General features: G+C 36.8%; 1 protein-coding gene across 8 annotated transcripts in view; it reads right to left on the bottom strand.

Annotated features, from left to right (window-relative positions):
• PIEZO2 (piezo type mechanosensitive ion channel component 2) overlaps positions 1-19477 on the bottom strand; it is a 259140-nt gene that overhangs the window by 32562 nt on the left and 207101 nt on the right. For 4 of the 8 annotated variants that reach the window (XM_026842251.1, XM_026842249.1, XM_026842243.1 and 1 more), the window contains 7 exons: positions 17619-17740; positions 16747-16818; positions 12735-12838; positions 10552-10650; positions 7927-8038; positions 6246-6311; positions 2925-3091 (listed from right to left, as the gene is read on the bottom strand). In XM_026842251.1, coding sequence (XP_026698052.1) covers positions 2925-3091; positions 6246-6311; positions 7927-8038; positions 10552-10650; positions 12735-12838; positions 16747-16818; positions 17619-17740 — 742 coding nt within the window. The remainder of the gene's footprint in view (positions 1-2924; positions 3092-6245; positions 6312-7926; positions 8039-10551; positions 10651-12734; positions 12839-16746; positions 16819-17618; positions 17741-19477) is intronic. The other 4 variants (XM_026842250.1, XM_026842244.1, XM_026842246.1 and 1 more) reach the window with 1 other exon arrangement.

Raw genomic sequence — 19477 nt, 5'->3', positions numbered from 1 at the left:
ACAAATTTTACAGGAAGGATGGAATAGAAGATAACTTGAGAAAGAGGTGGTATGGGTCAAAAAGCATAAAGTCTAACAAATTAAGTAAGTTCACTCTGCAAGGACTATCACAGAATCTTGTACCAATTAATATTGAAAAAGTGAAGGCTTGATTTTTGACTATCAAACCAGGAGTGCACTAGTGCCTGTTAAATACTAAGGAGGATTACAGAAGGTGCCATCAGAATAATAATGTACAATAACTCAAGTTGATTTTCAAATGTACTCTCACGTAGAATAAGTAAATGTTGTGAAAGAACGTGCATGCACACACACACACATCACCAGAATGGAAAAGACTACGAGAAAGAAGCAAGAAGACATCCTTTGAGAAGTGAAAGTCATGAGGAAAAACAAACAAGAATGAGCTTTCTAGAGTTAAATGTAAAACTTCATCAAATTAGACCAAGAGGGATGCTGAGGAATAACTTGCTAAAAAAAAAAAAAAATGATAACAAAACCATTTTCAAGAATATAAGGAGAATCAGTTGCCAGAAAGCCAGGGTATCAACAAGTCATCAAGGCATAAAGAGGTATAAAGGAATTATGCAACAGAAGAAAAGTCTTAATTTATTGCATCACTCTTCACTGAAGAAAAAGTCACCAATGTTCCCAACAGAATAACTTGAATTCCATGCAATGACTGGAATAAGTGTTGTGTAAAAGACAAGTCTGAGAACAAAACAATAAACAGCACTGAGTGGAAGGTGCTCACCCAAGAGCTCTGAAGGAGACAACGGATGAAACAGTCCCAAGGGAAGAGAAGGTAACACCAATCCTTAAACATGGCTTCAGAGGTGATCCTGAGGGACCCTCGTAAGAAATAAAGCAGTCTTGAAATAAAACAGACTACATCTATCTTTTGTGTTTATCCTCCATTAAAAGACTGGAGAAAAAGGGCACAAACAAGTATTTTTTTTCCGTAGAAAGGAAGAAGGTCATTGACTGGTTTCCCCAAGTTTTACTGTCCAGCATATTCAGAACTAATCTGTGTAAGAAAGAAAATAGCAATGTGATAAAATTTGCAGATTAAAAAAAAAATCATTCAGGTGTAAAGTTGACTGAACTTAAAGTGTATATACATAACTACAGGCCTTATGTCAACTTTTGTTAGACATAAAGGTTTTGGACTCAGAGTATATAGTCCCCTGAGAATAGGCAGCATCTAAAAGTCAAAGGAGCTTGGCTCTTAGATCTTACTAGAAAAGAAAATACATCATACTCCTGTATAAATCTGTAATTCACCCACACCTTGAAAACAGTGTGTAGTTCTGGTCATCCAGTCTTAATAAGGCCATATTAAAACTGGGAATCGTATGAAGAAGGACAGTAAAAATGATCAGAGACACTGGATGAATTACATGTGAAGCTAAAAAGAAGGGGACTTTTTAGCTTGGAAGAGAATGACTGAGGAGAAGAGTCCATACAGATTTATACAGTCAGGAATAGTAGAGGAAAATAGAATACATGTCTGTTCTACAGGAGACCCCCAAATGATCAGGAAGTGGGTTTAAAATGAACAAGAGAAAGTACTCTTAAACACACCATATAGAATGACACTACAGAAATCCGTATTGTAGGATCTTCTGAAAGCCAAGATTAAAAATAGATTAAAAAGAGACTAGCAAATCTCAAGAATATAGATGCCTTGGTACTATTAAATGTAGTGATCCAGATGCAATTTCTGGTTTAGGGTGCCCTAAACCATTCATTTCCACAACCTGGGACATATTCCAAAGAAGGATCGACTCTGAATATGCCATATTCTCTTTGCTCTGTTTTGGGGATCGATCTATCTATCTATCTATCTATCTATCTATCTATCTATCTATCTATCTATCTATCTATCTATCTAATCTATCTATCTTATCTATCTTATCTATCTATCTATCTATCTATCTATCTATCTATCTATCTATCTATCATCTATCTATCTATCTATCTATCTATCTGCTATTATTTGCTTGCTATTGGACACCTTGGGGAAAGTAACAGTAACTAAACATTAACACTGAAGCAGCCTTCTCTTCGAGCTCAGTGACTCCTGGTTAGACTGGGCACAGATTCCCTCTGACCAGGAATGCCTTCCTCTCCGACCTCCTGGGGTTGTGGGCAGCCTGCTTGTTACGCTGCCAAATGTTGACAGTGGCCAGGCAATATGGGACTTTATTAAGGTCAAGAGTACTAATGTGTTGTTGACCTTTTGACCTATTTATATCTGAGACAGTTTGCAGCTTTTAACAAAAAGTGGAAAGAACTAAAAATGAAGCTTCTATGCCAGGTTTCCAGAAATAGTTGGGTAGCTAGTGACATATGTAAAAATACCTATGCTTAAAATGAGAGCTTTATCCAACTTCAAGGTATCATCTACTATCATTTTGAGGATCCAAATACATTTCTAGTTACAATATCAACATTAATTTTTTATAATAATGGGTTTTACTAATATATAACTAGAAAACTATGCCTGTATGTTGTCAGTTATTTCCAAGGCAAGTTGGTCTACAAAAAGACTGAAATATGCAGCCTGAGCTAGTTTTTGAGCTGTTTAAAATGCTATGTCTTCTTCTCTCCACTTGAATCTGTTTTGTCCCCTCAAACCCATACTCTATCACAGGAGTGCTTTGGTCAAGTCCTTATATCAACCTCTCAAAGAATTATTTTTCCAATAATTGTTTTGTATCCAGGTAATAAATCAAGCAATTTATTAGTTATATATTTATAAACCAACAAGCAGTAAAAGAGTCCAGACCTATTTTAAAAACGCACACATAAGTGAAATTTTTATAATTTTTCTCCTTCACATAGTGATCTGAAAAGACAACGTTTCATTTTTCACTGAGATGGAAATGGTATTAGCAGACAAAGACGACCAAAGGCGTTACCTTCTTAATCTCCCTGGTCAGCATACAGCGCTCAATTCTTAGCACAGTGGAGATATCGATGTGTTCTCTTGAGATGGAATTAAGCCAAGCTGTAAAACTGTCTAGTGTTGCCAGGAAAAGGACCCAAGTGAACTTCAGGATATTAAATATCCTCTTGATGATGTTATCTAAAAGAGAGAAAAAGCAAAGGATTTAATGAATGCAAATATCTTTCTTTGTATTTCTGCTTGGAGTTAGATTAATTTTTCCTTTATTGTCTAATAATAGTAATCCAGGCTGAAAAACTGTTGTAGTAGGGAATCTCTGAAGATGGCTGGAGGCCTTTTGGCTGTCTGGGCCATTTTCCTGCCTGTATGTCTAGGCTTATCATCTGGAATCCCTTTTCCATCCTGTAACTCCCTGGTCCTGCAATTGCTAGTCATAAAACAGTCCCCGATTTTATAGAGACACTGTATGCACAGGTCTGCAAAATGAAACCCAAAGATTTGGTCATCTCCTGAGAGCTATTCAACATCCCCAGCTCCTGTGATCTCAACAGCCATTCAGCCAGCATGTTGAGCTAGAACTCCTTACCTGTCTATTTACTTCTGTGCGTTTCTCTCCATACAGTTTGACTTTTGTGCTTGAAACTAGTTTAGCTGAGTTTTAAAATCCAACCTGCCTAAACAGTCTTTGAATCTCTCCCAGTTTTCCAACCACCGAAACACACCTATCTATATTTACTATTTCCAAAGCCTCAATTTTTAAAATATGCTGCACTGTGTCACCAGTGATCTCAGATCAACTAGCCCAACTAGAACAAATCACATAAAAATTTTATAAAACTTATTCTTGCACCATTTTGCCAAAACAGTACACTTTCCCATGAGTAGGGCTTATGGGTTTATACCAACAATAGTAGCTTTATTTTGCTCAACACAGCTGTCTCAAATTAAGTTCTCATTTCAGTAGTTCCTTTAGCATTAGCAATGGCATTTATCACCAAAAGGCAGTACTTTCAGCTTATTTTCCTCCCGCTCGCAAACACACATACCATATTATAGCTCTAACATAGTGTTGCACAAATACTAAAAAATTTCTTTCTGACTAGCCAGTTCCAGAGCTAGTTGTCCCTGCTAGGTTGCAAATCCCAGAACACTAGCTATAAAGATCAGTTTTAGAGTCACCAGCCTGAGAAATAATAGAGAACTGTCACTAATCTGCCATGCAGGGATGAAATGTTTGAAGTTGATACTAAAGAGCCAACCTAGGTGCTAAAGCATGATTTCAACAACCTCACTTCTTAGCTGTACCACAAGATGGCACGCAAAACTTTGTGAAGTGCACATTCTCTCCTTACAAAGAATGCGAAGGTGAAGATACAATAAAGCAAAAGGTTTCCTATGGAGGAACATGCAAGTGTCGCCGGGTGTGCAGGGAGGGTTGTATGCACATACATGTGGAGAGAAACTGAGGAAAAAAACCATTAGTGGTACATTCCTGTAAAGTGGATGCTGAAGTGGCAGTATGTACCATTTAACTGAGCAAAGCCATTGAACTAGTCTGGGGTCTCTTAATGTAAAAGCATTTATCCCCTTCACTTGGTTGTATAATTATTTCAAGAGTATTTTGCCCTTTTTTTCAGGATTTTTCTATGTCATTTAGAATTGGAGATACTTTATGATTTATTTACTTAACTTTTATTTATTCATATTTCAACATGCAGGTGTTGAACCTAAGGAAATCTTGCCATTGGAAATTAAATGTAAGGCTGTCTCTACTTCAAGGACCATTACATTCATTTGAATTCCAGATAATAGTATGAGCTTAAAAGAAAATGTGGCACTCATACACAAAAATACACAGTATATAAATGTTCTTTTTTAACCCACACTATTTCTCCCTAATATATAATTTCTGTTACTGACTTCAGGAGAATCACAGCTCTCAGGTTAAATTGATCTTTATTATTGACCACCACTGGCATGCCATAGTCTTACCACGGTGCTTTGCCAAGCACTTCTAGTCTAATCTGAAAGGTCATTCTTCTTTCTGGGATGGAGGTGATTTAGTATACATATTTAATGATGCTGTAGCTGTTCTCGCAGATTTACTGTTTTCCAAAACTTTTTAAAAATAATCTTTTGGGGATTGATGGCATCTAAACATTTTCAAAAAGGGTAAGAAATATTTATTTTCTAACTTAAAGGGTCAAATGCAGAGAAGGCTTTTCTCTGCCTGAGTGTGAGACAGGATTTGATCTAAGGTTAATAATGATACTAATGTTTCAATAACAAATACTGTCTAATTTTTCCAAACATCATCTTTAATGAATTTTACCTAGGAATGGTCAAAGTATTTTAATGAAAATATAAAGCACCTTAAATTGACTATTTCCAATATAAATCAATTATAAATCTCGTTCTCTTTCTCTAACTCCTGTGTAGTACTTCTCTAGAGATACATTTGAGTGATTCACTTCAGCATTTTAACACAGGTAACTGCATCACCAGTAAATAACAAATAAAAAAGCTCCCAAAACCCCACCAAAAAAAGCCCTATAGCAATGCAACTTGTCTATCGGAGACCACTGCTCTCATGAGAAAAATGACATCTTCACATCCTTGTAACATCTTCTACCCTGTGACTCACTCAGGGATATAATTCTAACTGGAACTGTAGCAACCAATTTTAAATAGAGAAGAAAAGTAGCTTTTGAAGATAAAGTTTCACTCAAGGTAAGCCATGCTGAAGACTTAAGAGAGTCTGTTTTCTTCTTTTACTCCAGTTGGAAGAAGAGCCAAGCTTATATTTATGACCTATTCTACTTTTTCATAGGAAAACTTTCAATATGGGCAAGATCTTGAAAACTGTTGGCATTTCTTCTGCTGTGCAGAGTATTCTTAGGTCTGGTTATGAATGACAGTAAGTAAGGTTGGGAAAATACCATTTTTTTTTAGAGGAGACTATTGTACCTTGCTGAATGGGTGAGTACCAGAGAAAAGTATTATATTAAACCTTGCTAAAATATAACGAAAAAACACTAAGTCCTTGTGTTAATAGTAACTTTTCAGACATTCAAAATCAATGGAGATTTTAACACAGGACTGCATGCATGAGTGCAGTAGCTAATAGTCCAGGAGTAGAAGTTCCTATGCTCAGGACTTGTAAATCTGGCAACTGAAAACCTGAAAGTAGGAAGTTCTCACTGCTCAGTCTAGGATGGATTTTGTGGCTTTATGCAAGCCTGGGATCACTGCAATGCTGTCTGTCATATGCTGCTTACGCCACTGGTCACTACTTCATTGTAACAGCAGAGAAACCCTCTTACTGCCTTCATACCTGGCCCATCAGATTTCTTCTTGACAGGTTCCTCTTCGCTGTCTTCACAGTCTGCATCTGTACCACCTATTGAAAACAATGACTGAAACAGTGAGAGCTACCTATAAATGTACGGGTGTATATGCCATTCAAGCTAGAAAATACACAGTTAAGCAGTAGTGACTGGTTCCTCAGCTACCACTATAACAAAAACCACATTTCCATTTCTAAAGGACTCAAGTGAGGGGCCAACTCTGCTAATGAAGGCGGTTCATGGATGACCACCCCTCTCTTGTAACTTGCAGTGGTATTTTCTCACTAGACAGGCTGCTGAGCAAGATCATCTGTTGGTGTAAATGCAGGCACTTTCTCAGTCACACTGCTTCAGCTTCTGCAAAGGGCAACCTGATCAGTGCTCTGATCTCCTGCCTTTGACCCAGCAAACCCATGTAAACTGAGTGGGACCTTCAGGTTGAAATGAAGCAGCACAGTTGGTCTGAAATCACCACATGCTTTTACTTAGGGCTGTAGCAGAAGAGTGACATAGCATCACAGACAGAACAAACAACTCTCCTTTATCAAATACCCAGTAACTGCAGCTACAGCTTCAGTGGCAGCAAATTATAATGCTCCCTCTTTTTCAGAGGTGAAGATGCCAAATGAAGGAAAACTCCAGCTGATTCAGCCTGAATGTGTCCCCCTCTTCTACACTGACCAGAAAAGCTTCTGAATTTCTATTTTATTTTCTTGTTTACAAAAGGAGCAAAAGATGAAGAGATATGAACCACTTACAAACTTTTTTTTTTTTTCCCAGAGGCATAAGTGATTTTAGAGTTCCAGTAAAATCCTGTTAACATTTATATATTTTCCTTTTGCTACTTGCTGAATTCACTGCAAATTTCAGGGTTCATGGATATTTGTGTTCCTCAGCGAGTACAGTATGGAAAATTAAAAACATTTCTTGATATTCCTCCCCACATATCAACTCAAGCTTCTTTAGGGAACAATAGAGGAAGGGCGGCAAAAAGAAATAATATGTGGCTATTTCACTGAATTTTTCTTGCAGCTCCACTTGAACTACAGCTCTTTGGGAAATTCCTCATGAAATAGTTCTTTAAGTCTGTCTGTCACATGCAAAGCCTTCCCTGGGAATACACATGAATTTATCATCAACATGAAAGCCTTTGAGCAACCCTAGAAAAACCTGGTGAGCAAGATAACCCTTTTTATAAGGTGAGGGACTGAAGGCTAATGTCATTGCTTTGCCTGATTCTGGCCAAACACCTGGCATTTACACTCCCATATTCTGGAGAAATGCTGTCAACTACCAGATTATTTGCTTTATAAATTTACACCTTCAAAGGGTTATGGCCTTCTCTTGCAAGTACTCCCACAAATGCTTTCATATAGCTGATGTTTTCTGCAATGTGTTGTCTTGCAGCTCCATAGAAAACACACATTTCCCCTTTTCTTTATCACCCCCAGTTTGCATTGTGCAGAATGAAAGGACATAGCTATGGCTGGCCTTGTCGGGCTAGGGCAGGGAGAGACAGCCAGCGAAAGGCAAACTCATTTTTCCAGTTCCTAGCCAGAACTGAGAGCACTTGCCCTCAAAAAACTCAGCTGCCTTTCACTGCCAGGAACAACAGACCCTCTAGTTAACGCTACATTTTTTTTTTTTTTAATACAGAAGTCCACCTACCATCCCCAGATCCTTTTCGCCTTCTCTTCTCCTCTCTCCCAAAATTTTTCTTCTCTTTGCGCCTCTGTCGTAGTGCTGTTTTAGGGTCAGTAATCCAGGCCTGATAAACAAACTGGAAGGAACAAACTCATTTATTTCAAGGTTCTTCATGTTTGGAGAGTAAGCCACAAGCAGGACTACATAGTTCGAGTAAACACATTCAGATCTGCAGGGGTAAGGAAATATTTTGAATCCCAAATCTAACACCTCCCCTGCAGATCTGCTGAATTTTCATGTGCTATTTTTGAAAGCATAAAACCAAATGTGAAAACACTTGTGGGTGAACCAAGTTTCATTAGAACCCACAAAAATTCATGGTCTGAACTTTGGGAATTAATACCCTGTTGTGTGTATGGGCTACTTCACCTGAATCCCTCCATTTAATTCTGTACTTCTACTTCATCATTTTACAGGCAAGATGCAGAGTAATGGAAACTTTAAGTGCTGCAATCAACTAACTAAAGCATCAAAAGATGTAGTAGTATCTCAGTACAGGTATTTGTGCTTGTACATTTTTCATACTTTAGGTAATTTTTTTCCTCTATGCAGATCCCAGTGGAACATTTACAGATTTGCTATCTATGCACAGTCCTATACCTGGCAGTCAGGAATTCCTCAAATTTCATCCTGATTTTGACAATGGCTCCCCTTTGTTGCTTCAGATAAGTCACTTATGAACCCTTCTTCTATTTTTTTTCCAATTGTAAAATGAAGACAGTAATACTTACCTATGTATCAGGGGGATTTTATGGGGCCAAATCCTGCTCACAGCACTCACTCAGATCAACAGTCTGTTGACCTGTATGACTACATGAAGCATGGAATTGGCCCAAAATATTTATAAATGCTATAGCAGTGGGGAAAAAAAAAAAGTAAAAAAAGTTACCCGAAAGTAACTTCTTGAATAGTTCTGCTGAAGCTGTGAAGGAAGGTTACAGAAAAAAGCAGTAACACTCCTATCTTTTTTCCCTATATGATGTAAAATGTGAATAACAGAAACTAAAGTAACTGTATCTCCTCCACAACTCCTTTGGACAAAAGATATTCTTTTGTTCCCTTTATGGTTTCCATTGAAAAATGGTAATCATCTTCAATTGGCACTGCATTATCTTCTACTTCTAAGCAACACATCCTGCTAATAGAGATGGGGCACACAGGGAAGCACACAGACACAGGCATGAGGGTGAAAATGAAGCAGCATAACAAGACAGCTCTATTAATTCACAAGACAAACATGCAGACGATGACAATAACACACGTGTATCTCAGTGAAGCTGGAACTGCCCCTCATAGGACAGAATGGTAAAAATTCTAATTTGGGTTATTTATATTTTTTAAATTTGCTTTGGGACATTAAAAGCATTTTTTTAAAAAACTGTCAAACTGACTTTAAATGAATTTAAAAGGGAAAAGTACTTTGTTCGGTTTTGTGAATGTGTAAAGCAGTGGAGAGGAAATTATTTTGGTACTGTTAAGAAGGTCCTCTTCCAAATCTCTCAAAGTCTGTACATTTATTTTGGTATGTCTAGCTTGTTCAAAGCAAGCACCACATGAGAAAATGTGTGGGATCAGAAGCAATGGTTTCTCATTTCTTCACCTAATGAAGGTGATCTGGAGGAATAATAATACTTAAGTGAACTAATACCGTATTAGTTACTGAAAGTCAGAAACTGTCAGCATCTGCTATTGAAAAGATAGCTGAGAAACTGTACACTAGCCAAAGTCATAGTGTGAATAAAGAAATTTGAGGTAAAAGGCAGACTTGGAAGAAGGTAGAAGATTAGAATGAAGAAAGGGCATTTGTTTTGAAGAAAGGGCACAGTCTAGACCATGCTTTTGACAACAAAGATTGGACCAGATGATCCTTGATGTCCCTTCCAACCTGGCAATCTATGATTCTATGATTAATAAATCTAAAGTAACTACTTCTTCTAAGCAGTGGATATTTTAAGAGCTGACTGACTGGGAGAATACATATGTATTAGTTTAGATTTTTACCACTGGACAAACTTTAAATGCAGTATCTTTTAGGCTTTGGAGCTGGTACACCCAATCTGTAATGCTCACCACTTCATGTTACATATATGGAGTATAAAATGATACACAGTGCTACAAGGTAGGAAACACCAAATTTATTCTTGAAGGACAAGAAAGAAGATGCACAAATTTTTGTTATGATGATGAAGGTGAGAAAAGTAGAAAGCTAAGAAGGGGTCTGGAGCGGAATGTGTATTTTACAAACTTTTTACCAGCTTTCTGAGATCAATTACCACGGTGTCCATAAGATACATGCAACTTGATGTGAATATCTTGCAGAATGGTATCAGAAGAAAATGAGAATTTCGGTCTGCATTTTCTCTCTGAGGTTGCATTTAAAAAAAGATAAACCACTTTTTTTGTGTGTGTGTGGCTTGACCACTCCTAGAGTATGAAATGTATTGTGTTTACTAGGAATGAAGCTTTGGCTGTCATTATTTTTTTTAATCATTTATATAAGAGGAAAAATGCAGACAAGGACAGAGGCATACATTACACCAGGAACTATGGGATGGGTCATATACTGAGCACTCACAAAATGTCAAGTACCTTTGCTGCTTTGATTAAATACTGAAGAATAGTTTTGGGTAGTTTAATGACAGACTTTGGCAAGGCTAAAATGGCTGAAGCAAATTTCCCAATAGCTCTCTATAAAGAAGGACAAAGCAAGAGCAATTAGTAGAAAACAAGAAAATATTAATAAATGTATCTAGTGAATGATTGTATCTAGATTATGAAGAACAAATTTACATTCATAGACTCCAATATGAAAAAAGATCGTTTGTGATTTCCACAATAAAATTTCAGTGATGCTCAACTCCCTGTTTTCTCTAATAAATAAAATCTCCAAGTTAATAATTATCTATTGCACGCAATTTACACTAAAAGAAAAATCAACAGTTAAAAATAATTCTTTAGCAGATTCTACAGCAAACAAGTTCACTTTGCCAGTATTTTTATTAAGACCATGTGTATAGTGATACAAAGCAAACAAGATATGATGACCAAATGATGAACAAGATTTTCATAAACAAAACCAACTTTCTCTTCTATACAACTCCCCTCCTTCTTAAAGCCATCCAACATCTTCATGTTGCACATATTGCAGAACTGGCCACCTAATCAGAACATCTGACCAGAACTGTGAAATAAAACCCAGATCCTTCATCCTCAGACTAATAGTTTCAGGACTGAACTTAAAAAAATAAGACAAAACAAAGAAAAAAAACCAAAACCCAGAGTAAATGAAAGATTCTTATTAGCTTCTGACCTCAAGTTTAGAACTCTTTAAAATCTCAGTGCTTGGCACCAGCACATCTGAAAAAAATGTTGTCCCTATTTTTTTTTTTTTAATCAGCAGAAACAAGAATGCAAACTTTCCTCTATACCTGCATGAAAACCAGAAAGAAAACATGACCTAGAAATTCATGAGCCACTTTTATGGTCTAAGATGAGTTAAATGCAAAATATTAAAAACAATTAGTATGAATAGTAGAAAATAAATCCTACTTATCACATAATTTTTCATCCACATTTGTTTTGCCTTTTTCTAGGTCAGGAAAAAAATCTTTCCATGTCAATACTATGCAGGCAGTTTAACAAATGTAATCAGTTAGTAATGTAAGTATATAAACTAAAGGCACATTGCATCAATGAATTAAATAAAATATTTCTTCTTGTAATTCAGTAATGTCTGGGAAGCTTTTTTGAAAGCTGTTAGCATAAGAATAGAAGAGCATGGAGGTGGTTTTTTGCTCTTGCTTGGGCTGGGCTTTCAGTAGTTATGCAGTGATGTGAGCTTGCATCTGGATAGGAATGCTCATCTGCAAAAAGCTACAAATGTGCTTATGCTTTTAAAGTTACAGACCTGAAAAAGTTTTGTGGTATTACAGAAAATTCTTCAACAAGTCAAACTTTAGTCTTATGAAGGTTAAACCAATCCTATATGCATGAGTATTTCATTAACTTCTTCACCAAAGTTCTTCATTTAAGCGAGTGGATTCAATACCTGGTACTGTCTAACATCAACCAGTCTACAGGTAGGAACCCAGTTAGGAAACTTCAGCTATCTTTTTAACATTACAATATCCTCTTACTTCAATGCAGTCTGTGACTTAAAATACAAATATATTAATTAACATTATCCTGAATAAGAAAGGAGAGAAAGCGATGTGGTGTCCTTTTGTAATTTTAAATGTTAAGCTCTTTATAACCCAAGAATATATTTCTCTGGTCCAAGAGGGTCAATAATGATACTACTACTACTACTACTACTACTACTACTACTACTACTACTACTAAAATTAAGTATGTATTCTTTTTCCATGAAAAGCTGATTATTTTCAGGATCATTTCTTCATGGAACGATAACATCCACTCAAAACCAGAAAACCGCTGAAGCACTGTACAGCAGTGCCAGGGGAAAGTCAGCTTCCTCACCTGCCTTTATTGCAATGCAGAAAAAATAAAGCTCAACTTCTTAACCTTTGTTTTTGTATTTTTGTTTTCCTCAGGCATAAGTGAATGGAGATATGATTTCACTATAGTTCCTGTAGGAATTTGGCAATGCTTTAAACAGGTAAACTTGCATTTTAAATTGGCAAGAAATTTGATTTGCAATACTTTTCAGGTCTACTTTAGATGTACTGGCTGCTTTAACATATGTGCTGGATTTATGAGAAGCCTACATTTTTTTCCAGATGTCAACTAGAAATCAAATTACCATAAAGTACCTGAAATGCAGATTTTTTCCGAGGCTCTTCCTCTTCTTTTTTCTCCTCTTCCTCTTCCTCTTCACTATCCGTCTCAAACAAATAATAATTTCCACTTCTGACCACTAAGTGAAACAAAATATTTTCTTATTTTTCTGAAAAGTTGTATTGTCAATTGCCCCAAGACCTATGAACAGCCAGCCAGTCACATAAAAATTCATAAACAGGAGAGGTGAAAAACCGAGAAGAAGCAAGAGATTAAAAGGTCTCAGGCAATTTATTTGATGTTATTCTGTGATACTTTGGGCATGAATGAGAACTATACGAGAACTAAGAAAAACATCACCATGAGAAGAAAATGTAAAGAAAAAGCTTGAAGTATGTCAAGTTACTAAGTTAAGTTTTTTTAAGAAAAAAAATGACAGTTAAGTCTAAATTAATTTGGAACTGATCATTATTTGAGGGAGTAAAAAGGCCCAGCAGGTTAGTAAATGAATTTACATGAACAGTACCACTGGACAAAAAATGCAGAACTTCTCTTTAAAATGCTGAGGTATCCTTTAAACTATGGAATGGGATAGTATTAGTTAATGATTTCTTCAAACATTTAAGCTTTGATGAGGTAATGGAAAACCTTGGTTTGTTTAAAACAGATCATTTGGATTCTATTAACGTGATCACAAATGAGTTTCAATTTTTTGCCCATGGATTCAGAAAGATTCTGAAACCTTGATACAGTAAAGATGCGCAGTGAATAAGCTAGGCCTTATATCCTTGAACAGAAGCAATGTTTTTTATTTCTCAGATGGTAACAGGCCTACATGAATAAACAAGGGAAACAAAAGAAATGAAAAATAAGGTAATGAGCAAGAGAAAAATCAAAATCACAGCATTACATTCAGCAGTGAAAACTGATAAATAATTTCCACTTTTAAGCTGAAATATTTAAAGGAACAGTTACTCAGATGAAATGTCACACAATCTGGATATATGGAGCAATACATATTTATATTGAAAATTATATTTAACCCTCATTATAGGTTTTTGGAAAAGTAACAATTTCTTTAATTCAATCATACCTTGAATTCTACACAGATCCTCTGTGCACAGATGACCACACATAACTACCATACAAACCTCAGGGTAAGCACACTCTGAAATTTGCCAGAACCCAATAGGATCATAACTTCAGCATCTAAAACTCCCTCACAGAGGGAATTTTGTGTCTAACATGCCTTGTTATGACTTTTAACACTAATGAATGCACTGCAAAGGGACGGAGAGTCCACTTCAGCAGTTCTAATTGCTGAACTGAGGTGAAAAGAAAGTTTGAAAATTTCTTGGAACAAGCAAATTAATTATTTGGTACAGGGCCTCTAAGAATGCCCATTTATAATGCATTAAAGAGATGAATGGATTTTAAGAGCCAGTAGTCTGCAGTTCTCTTTCATAAAAAATTATCTTATAGTCAGCAACAGAAATTGTCCACACAGAAGATCAGCAGGATGAGGTATGACACCTAGGGGAAACCTCTACTGCAGTGCAATTCCTTAAAGGCTCAAAGTACCACTGAGTCAGACATGGAATGCCTGAAACTGGCAGAAAAACAAATCTACAGTGGTCTCCCTCCAAAATTCTGAGGTTAAGGGGTATCTGATGGGACTATAATGTAGCAGTTATGTCTCTTTTACAACTAACGAGGGAGGTATGATTGAATAGCAATAATGCATTCTTGCACACATCAAAATGGAAGTGTGTTAGCCACCTACAGGGATTATTGAAGAGCCAGATTTTACTAGTACAATATTTCATGGCCAGACTGGACTTGGGGGACCCCTCTCCTACTGCAAAATGTGACTTTCTTCTACTGAGAAAAGGGACTTGCAGGCTTTCCTTGTGGGATGAGATGGTGGTGGCAGAAGGGGAGCCATGCGGGATAAATTAGCATAATCTCATCATCTGCTTGTGTCCAGAGGGAACCAGCTCCTCAGGACAGCTGCAAGCATTATCTTTTGCACTACATCAGACACAACTCTGTGCTCCAGAAGCAGCTGAGGACCTCAAAGCATGTGGCCCTAACGCCTGCTGATCTTTGTGGGGCTCCATAAGTAATCCATAAGCACAGGAAGAACCATACCTCCCTGCAAGGGACAGTGTGAGTGAGTGTCAATGAGGAAAGCCTCACTTATGTTTCCTATCTGTTCTACTCAATGCCAAATTTATGACTGTGTATTAATTCTTAGGATATACAAAATGAGGTATCTTTCTGTATAATAAAATTATGACGAGTGGTGTAAAAAATCAATACAAACCTAAATTAGACATCAGAATTGGCATAAAACTTCAAGCTTGAGCAACTTCAATATATACATATATACAACCACAGCCACAACCCCACTTACTGAGATGAACAGCCACGTGCAGCAGAATGCTGCAGTTACAGCAGTGTTTCAAAAAGAACAGATGGGGAATACCAGTCTATTTCTAGTTTATATGCCTGTGAACACCTACTGTCAGTGCCATGTTTCAGTGGGTGTGAACATGAGCCAAATGAGCCAATGCACTGTTTGCAGGATCAGGGTCTGTGATGTTTCCCACAAGGTTTTGCATTATTGCAGTAAATAATTTCAAGAATGCTCACTGTTTAAATACCAAAACACAAGTTGCCACCTAAGAACATTAAATAATGAGGGTGAAATAAGTAAAAGCCAAAGTCAATGTCTTTCTTTGAGCAGTTCTTCTTATTACAAAACCAGTGGTGAATAAACAAGAGACCATATCCCATTCCTTCAAAAAACACCGTAGCTTGAAATTCTACAGTAAAAACTTGCAAATTATAGTTTTGATGTGTTCTGTCATTGTTGTTCTTAATGAAGCTACAGGGCAAGAAGTTTATTTTCGTAAGACTACTGAAAAGGGATAGGTCTCTCTAAAGTGGCAGTGTGCCCTTTAGAAAAATAAAAGTAGAGGCACAGTTTACTTGTGACTTGATAGAAATAGGCATATGACATTCTGTTAAATGCTGTTAGCAAATATATATGCTGGAGTTATAAATAAATGCACACAGGTAAATGAAGCAGTATGTAGATGTGTAAAAATATTACTTGAAGTGACTCTTTTAAACTAAATGACCAGGCACAATACAGACATTCATATTTAACTCTGATCATTGCTATACACTTGAATATTTTTTAAATCTTCAGAGGTTGTTAAATAGCTCATGTCTGATTCCTTCCACAAAAATCCAATGGGAGGATATCTGATTTGAAATTGCAGTCTACTCAGTTTTCTTGTTTTACCCAATCCATAATGTATGGAAGAACTCTATTGTGTGCCTGTATTGGACCACAAACAAATTGAAATATATAATGCAACAATGATATGAGTGTCACAGGCTAATAATTTCTTGTGCATAAAGCTGAACACATTTTTGCTCTCAAATAAACACACACACAAAAATGGAAATAACAAAACAACTGGCATCAACAGTACATTAAAGTGTGATCAGAGATATTCAGCTGAGCTCCATGCAGTCTAGTCCTGAGAACAGTCTTGCTGCCCTACTGTGGTACTCAGATTTCTACAGCTGACAGCAGAATGACTGATGAACTGTAAAAAAAGATGTATGATGTGTGTATATGAAAAAGAAATTATGACTAATCTTAGAATGCATTGGCAAACCTTCACCTTCACTTTTTAAAATATTTTGTGCTTTGCAGTAGGGGGGGAGCTGAGACTTTTGAGGCCAAAATAGATTCTTTTTGGCACGTGTTTATCAGATTTGATATTTTTCTACGAATGCTCAAAGTATCATGAGCTAGCTATGCTTCCAGTGCACAGAAGTCCAAAATATGGTTAAACTCGCTCCTTGAAGATTTGGAAGTAGAAATAATTTGTTGAAAAAACCAAGCCTTCTATCAAGTCACAGTCATAAAACCAGGCATAAAACAAACAGGTCATGGGAATGCCTTCATTCTGGTCAAGGATATAAGGGTTAAATCCACATATTTGTAAGATGATTGAGAAAACCTACTGGAAGCATGATCAACCCAAGGCCGCCACCACAGCTTTTTTTTGCCCTTGGCTTTCTCTTTGTCTGCTTCTCCTAAAATAAAATATGTCCAAATATTAATTTTACAAAATGAGAAACAAGTTTCTTACACTGATTAATAATTTTTAATTTCTCTCAAAAGAGCTACATTTTCATGAGCACATCAGATGTCAAATCTACTGAACACATTCAATATTAAAATCATTCAGAAGCATGACCACTAAGCAGAAATTTAGTTTATGCAGCAGTTAAAACAGCATTCTACTCCAAAATAGTTAAATAGTTCAGTTTTGTGTTTTAAAACATGCAGTCACATGATTGTCATTTCAAGGAGAAAATATTTTCCCTCCTCGCAAATCCCCTTACATTTCAGGCTCCAAAAATTTTAAATCCAGTAAGTCCTGATCCCAAGTCAGTGCTAGAAATGTGGCACTAGATAGGTATCATTTTATCTGTTACCATGTTTTAAACAACATTTAAAAGCACATAAACATTTTAGTGACTGAAAAAAACCTCACAGCATTCAGAAAATCTTGCTGGAAAAATATGGATGTTACCTCTTTGTAACACTGTGGTTTATTGATAATGACTTTGTTCAAAACAAATCTCTGCTGCTATTCAGTTCTTTGCCAACAGCCTGAAGTTAATCAAAAGTAACCTCAAAGCAAACCATTTTTTCTAAACCTTATTGCAGTACAAAACCCCAGATTTTTTGGCTGAATCAAGCTCCAAACTGATACTCAGTTAACGGCGTAGTTATGTGCTGACAGTTTTGAAGAACAATTTATCACTTATCCAACTATTAGGTCCCTAACGCTCAACTGCAGTTACGGTACAAAAATAGCTAATGGTACCTTCGTCATCTTCCTCAGACACTTTCCGAATCTCTGGCCCTTCTGAGGACTCCTGGGTCATACTTAGCAACCTCTCTTTACCCTTTTTGTATTTTTGCTGCCTGGCTTTGATGCGATCCATTCTAGCAAAAAGAAGAATCTTATTAGATTCATGTCTTCACCCTTTTTGACACACCTTGAAAAGTAAGTGTTAAACACATCCATGCGCACACACACACTTCAACATTTCTAAAGGAATTATCCATTCCACATTATCATTAATCCTGTCCTTAAACATAAGGAGTTAAATGGCTCTGAAGGGGCTGGATGGAAAGGTCAAGCCTAGATGTTCACTCACTGGTCAGTGAGAACTGGGTTGCCTGCTATCAAGACAGCTTTACCTACTCCCCCTCAAATACCTTATTATCATTTAAAAATTAAATAATTGCTGTCAGGAGCTACAACACAGCAATGAAACTCTGAGAAAACCAGGGATGTGGCTGTTCCTGCACTTCTTGCACTACTTCTTCACTCTTTAAGCTCTCATTTATCCCATATCTGGAAATACAGAAGACTTAAACTGGTTCAGGCTTGTCCAGATGTAGGCAAGCCTTCAATTCTCCTTCTTGCAATCCTATAAAGTTAGCACAATCTGATCTTTGAAGACTTCTGTGTTTTCACAGTTTTAAAACATGGTAGGGAAAAAATAAAAGACTAAATTCTTTCAATACAACTAGATTAGAAGCAAATGGTTCACTATTTTCAGCTATCAAAATGCACTTAAATACTCTTATTAACCTGTCCATGTTTTAGGGAAAAAACACTCAGTAGAGAGGGAAAAGCTCTTCCATCTCAGCTAGCTGCTACTAACCAGTAGATGATTAGATTTCTTCCCCTAACATTCATCTGTTGCTGAAGTTAGGCTCTGTCAGTTAGGACAACTTGGTTGTTCAGGACTTCTGGCCACGCTGACAGTTCTCTTCATCCTAACCAGCCTAAACTGTATGAAGTACTGCTGCAGATTATTAAATGAAACAAAACAAGCACCCTCTATTGTTGAAGTCAGACATCCTGCAAATATAAACTAGTAATTTTTAGAAGAAAAATAGATTAGATTTGGTGTTATTGCAAGCAGTATCATCTCCTCTGCAGTATTAACAGAAAAGAATGATTTCTGTAAGTTTGATTCAAGCGCTGAACAGCACCAGGACCAGCCCAGTACATCATCTCATTGGGAAACCCCAGGCATGCAAGTAGGGAGCATGGACCTTGCAGCCTTCTGATGCTTCTTCAGTTATACAGGTATGGAAAAAGCTGTCAGGAGTGGGCTTTGAAAGGATCTCCAGGCCAGTTAAGCTGAACGCTAATATCTTCAGTGAAAGTAAACGTATATATTTTGCACTCAGACACTAGAGGAGGAACCACAAATGAAATGGAAGCAACAGGCATCCAGCAAATTTATCAGGAATACAGATATACAGAATAAAATCCTAATAATGGTAAAATCAGTGAGAATATTGTCATCCCTTGCAGGGCCAGGATGTTACTCTGCTTCCTTAGCCCATAGTGATTTCAGGCTGTTTAGGTGCCTCTTAACTACAGCTTCACTAACTTTGCTGATCTAATTTCTGTTTGTTGTTTTTTTAACACAGTTCCTGTGTCTGAGTCTCCTATTTTCTAAACACCTAGGCTTGCACTTTCAAGTGTGATAGGGTTACTGTGACACTTCTATTAAGTAATCTGCCTATACTTTTGATGAGTTTCATTGGGGCTTTGCATTTGACTGTCCTACTCTTCAGAGAGATAGGGAGAAACAAATTGAGAGAACAGCAGCATAATTAGTAGAAGGAAAGAAAGAGGAAAAAAGACAGATCCCCCCC

This window comes from Athene cunicularia (genome assembly GCF_003259725.1).
Source record: "Athene cunicularia isolate RWA chromosome 2 unlocalized genomic scaffold, athCun1 chr2_part1, whole genome shotgun sequence".
Classification (NCBI taxonomy): domain Eukaryota; kingdom Metazoa; phylum Chordata; class Aves; order Strigiformes; family Strigidae; genus Athene; species Athene cunicularia.
This window is presented reverse-complemented; position numbering and strand designations above follow the sequence as displayed.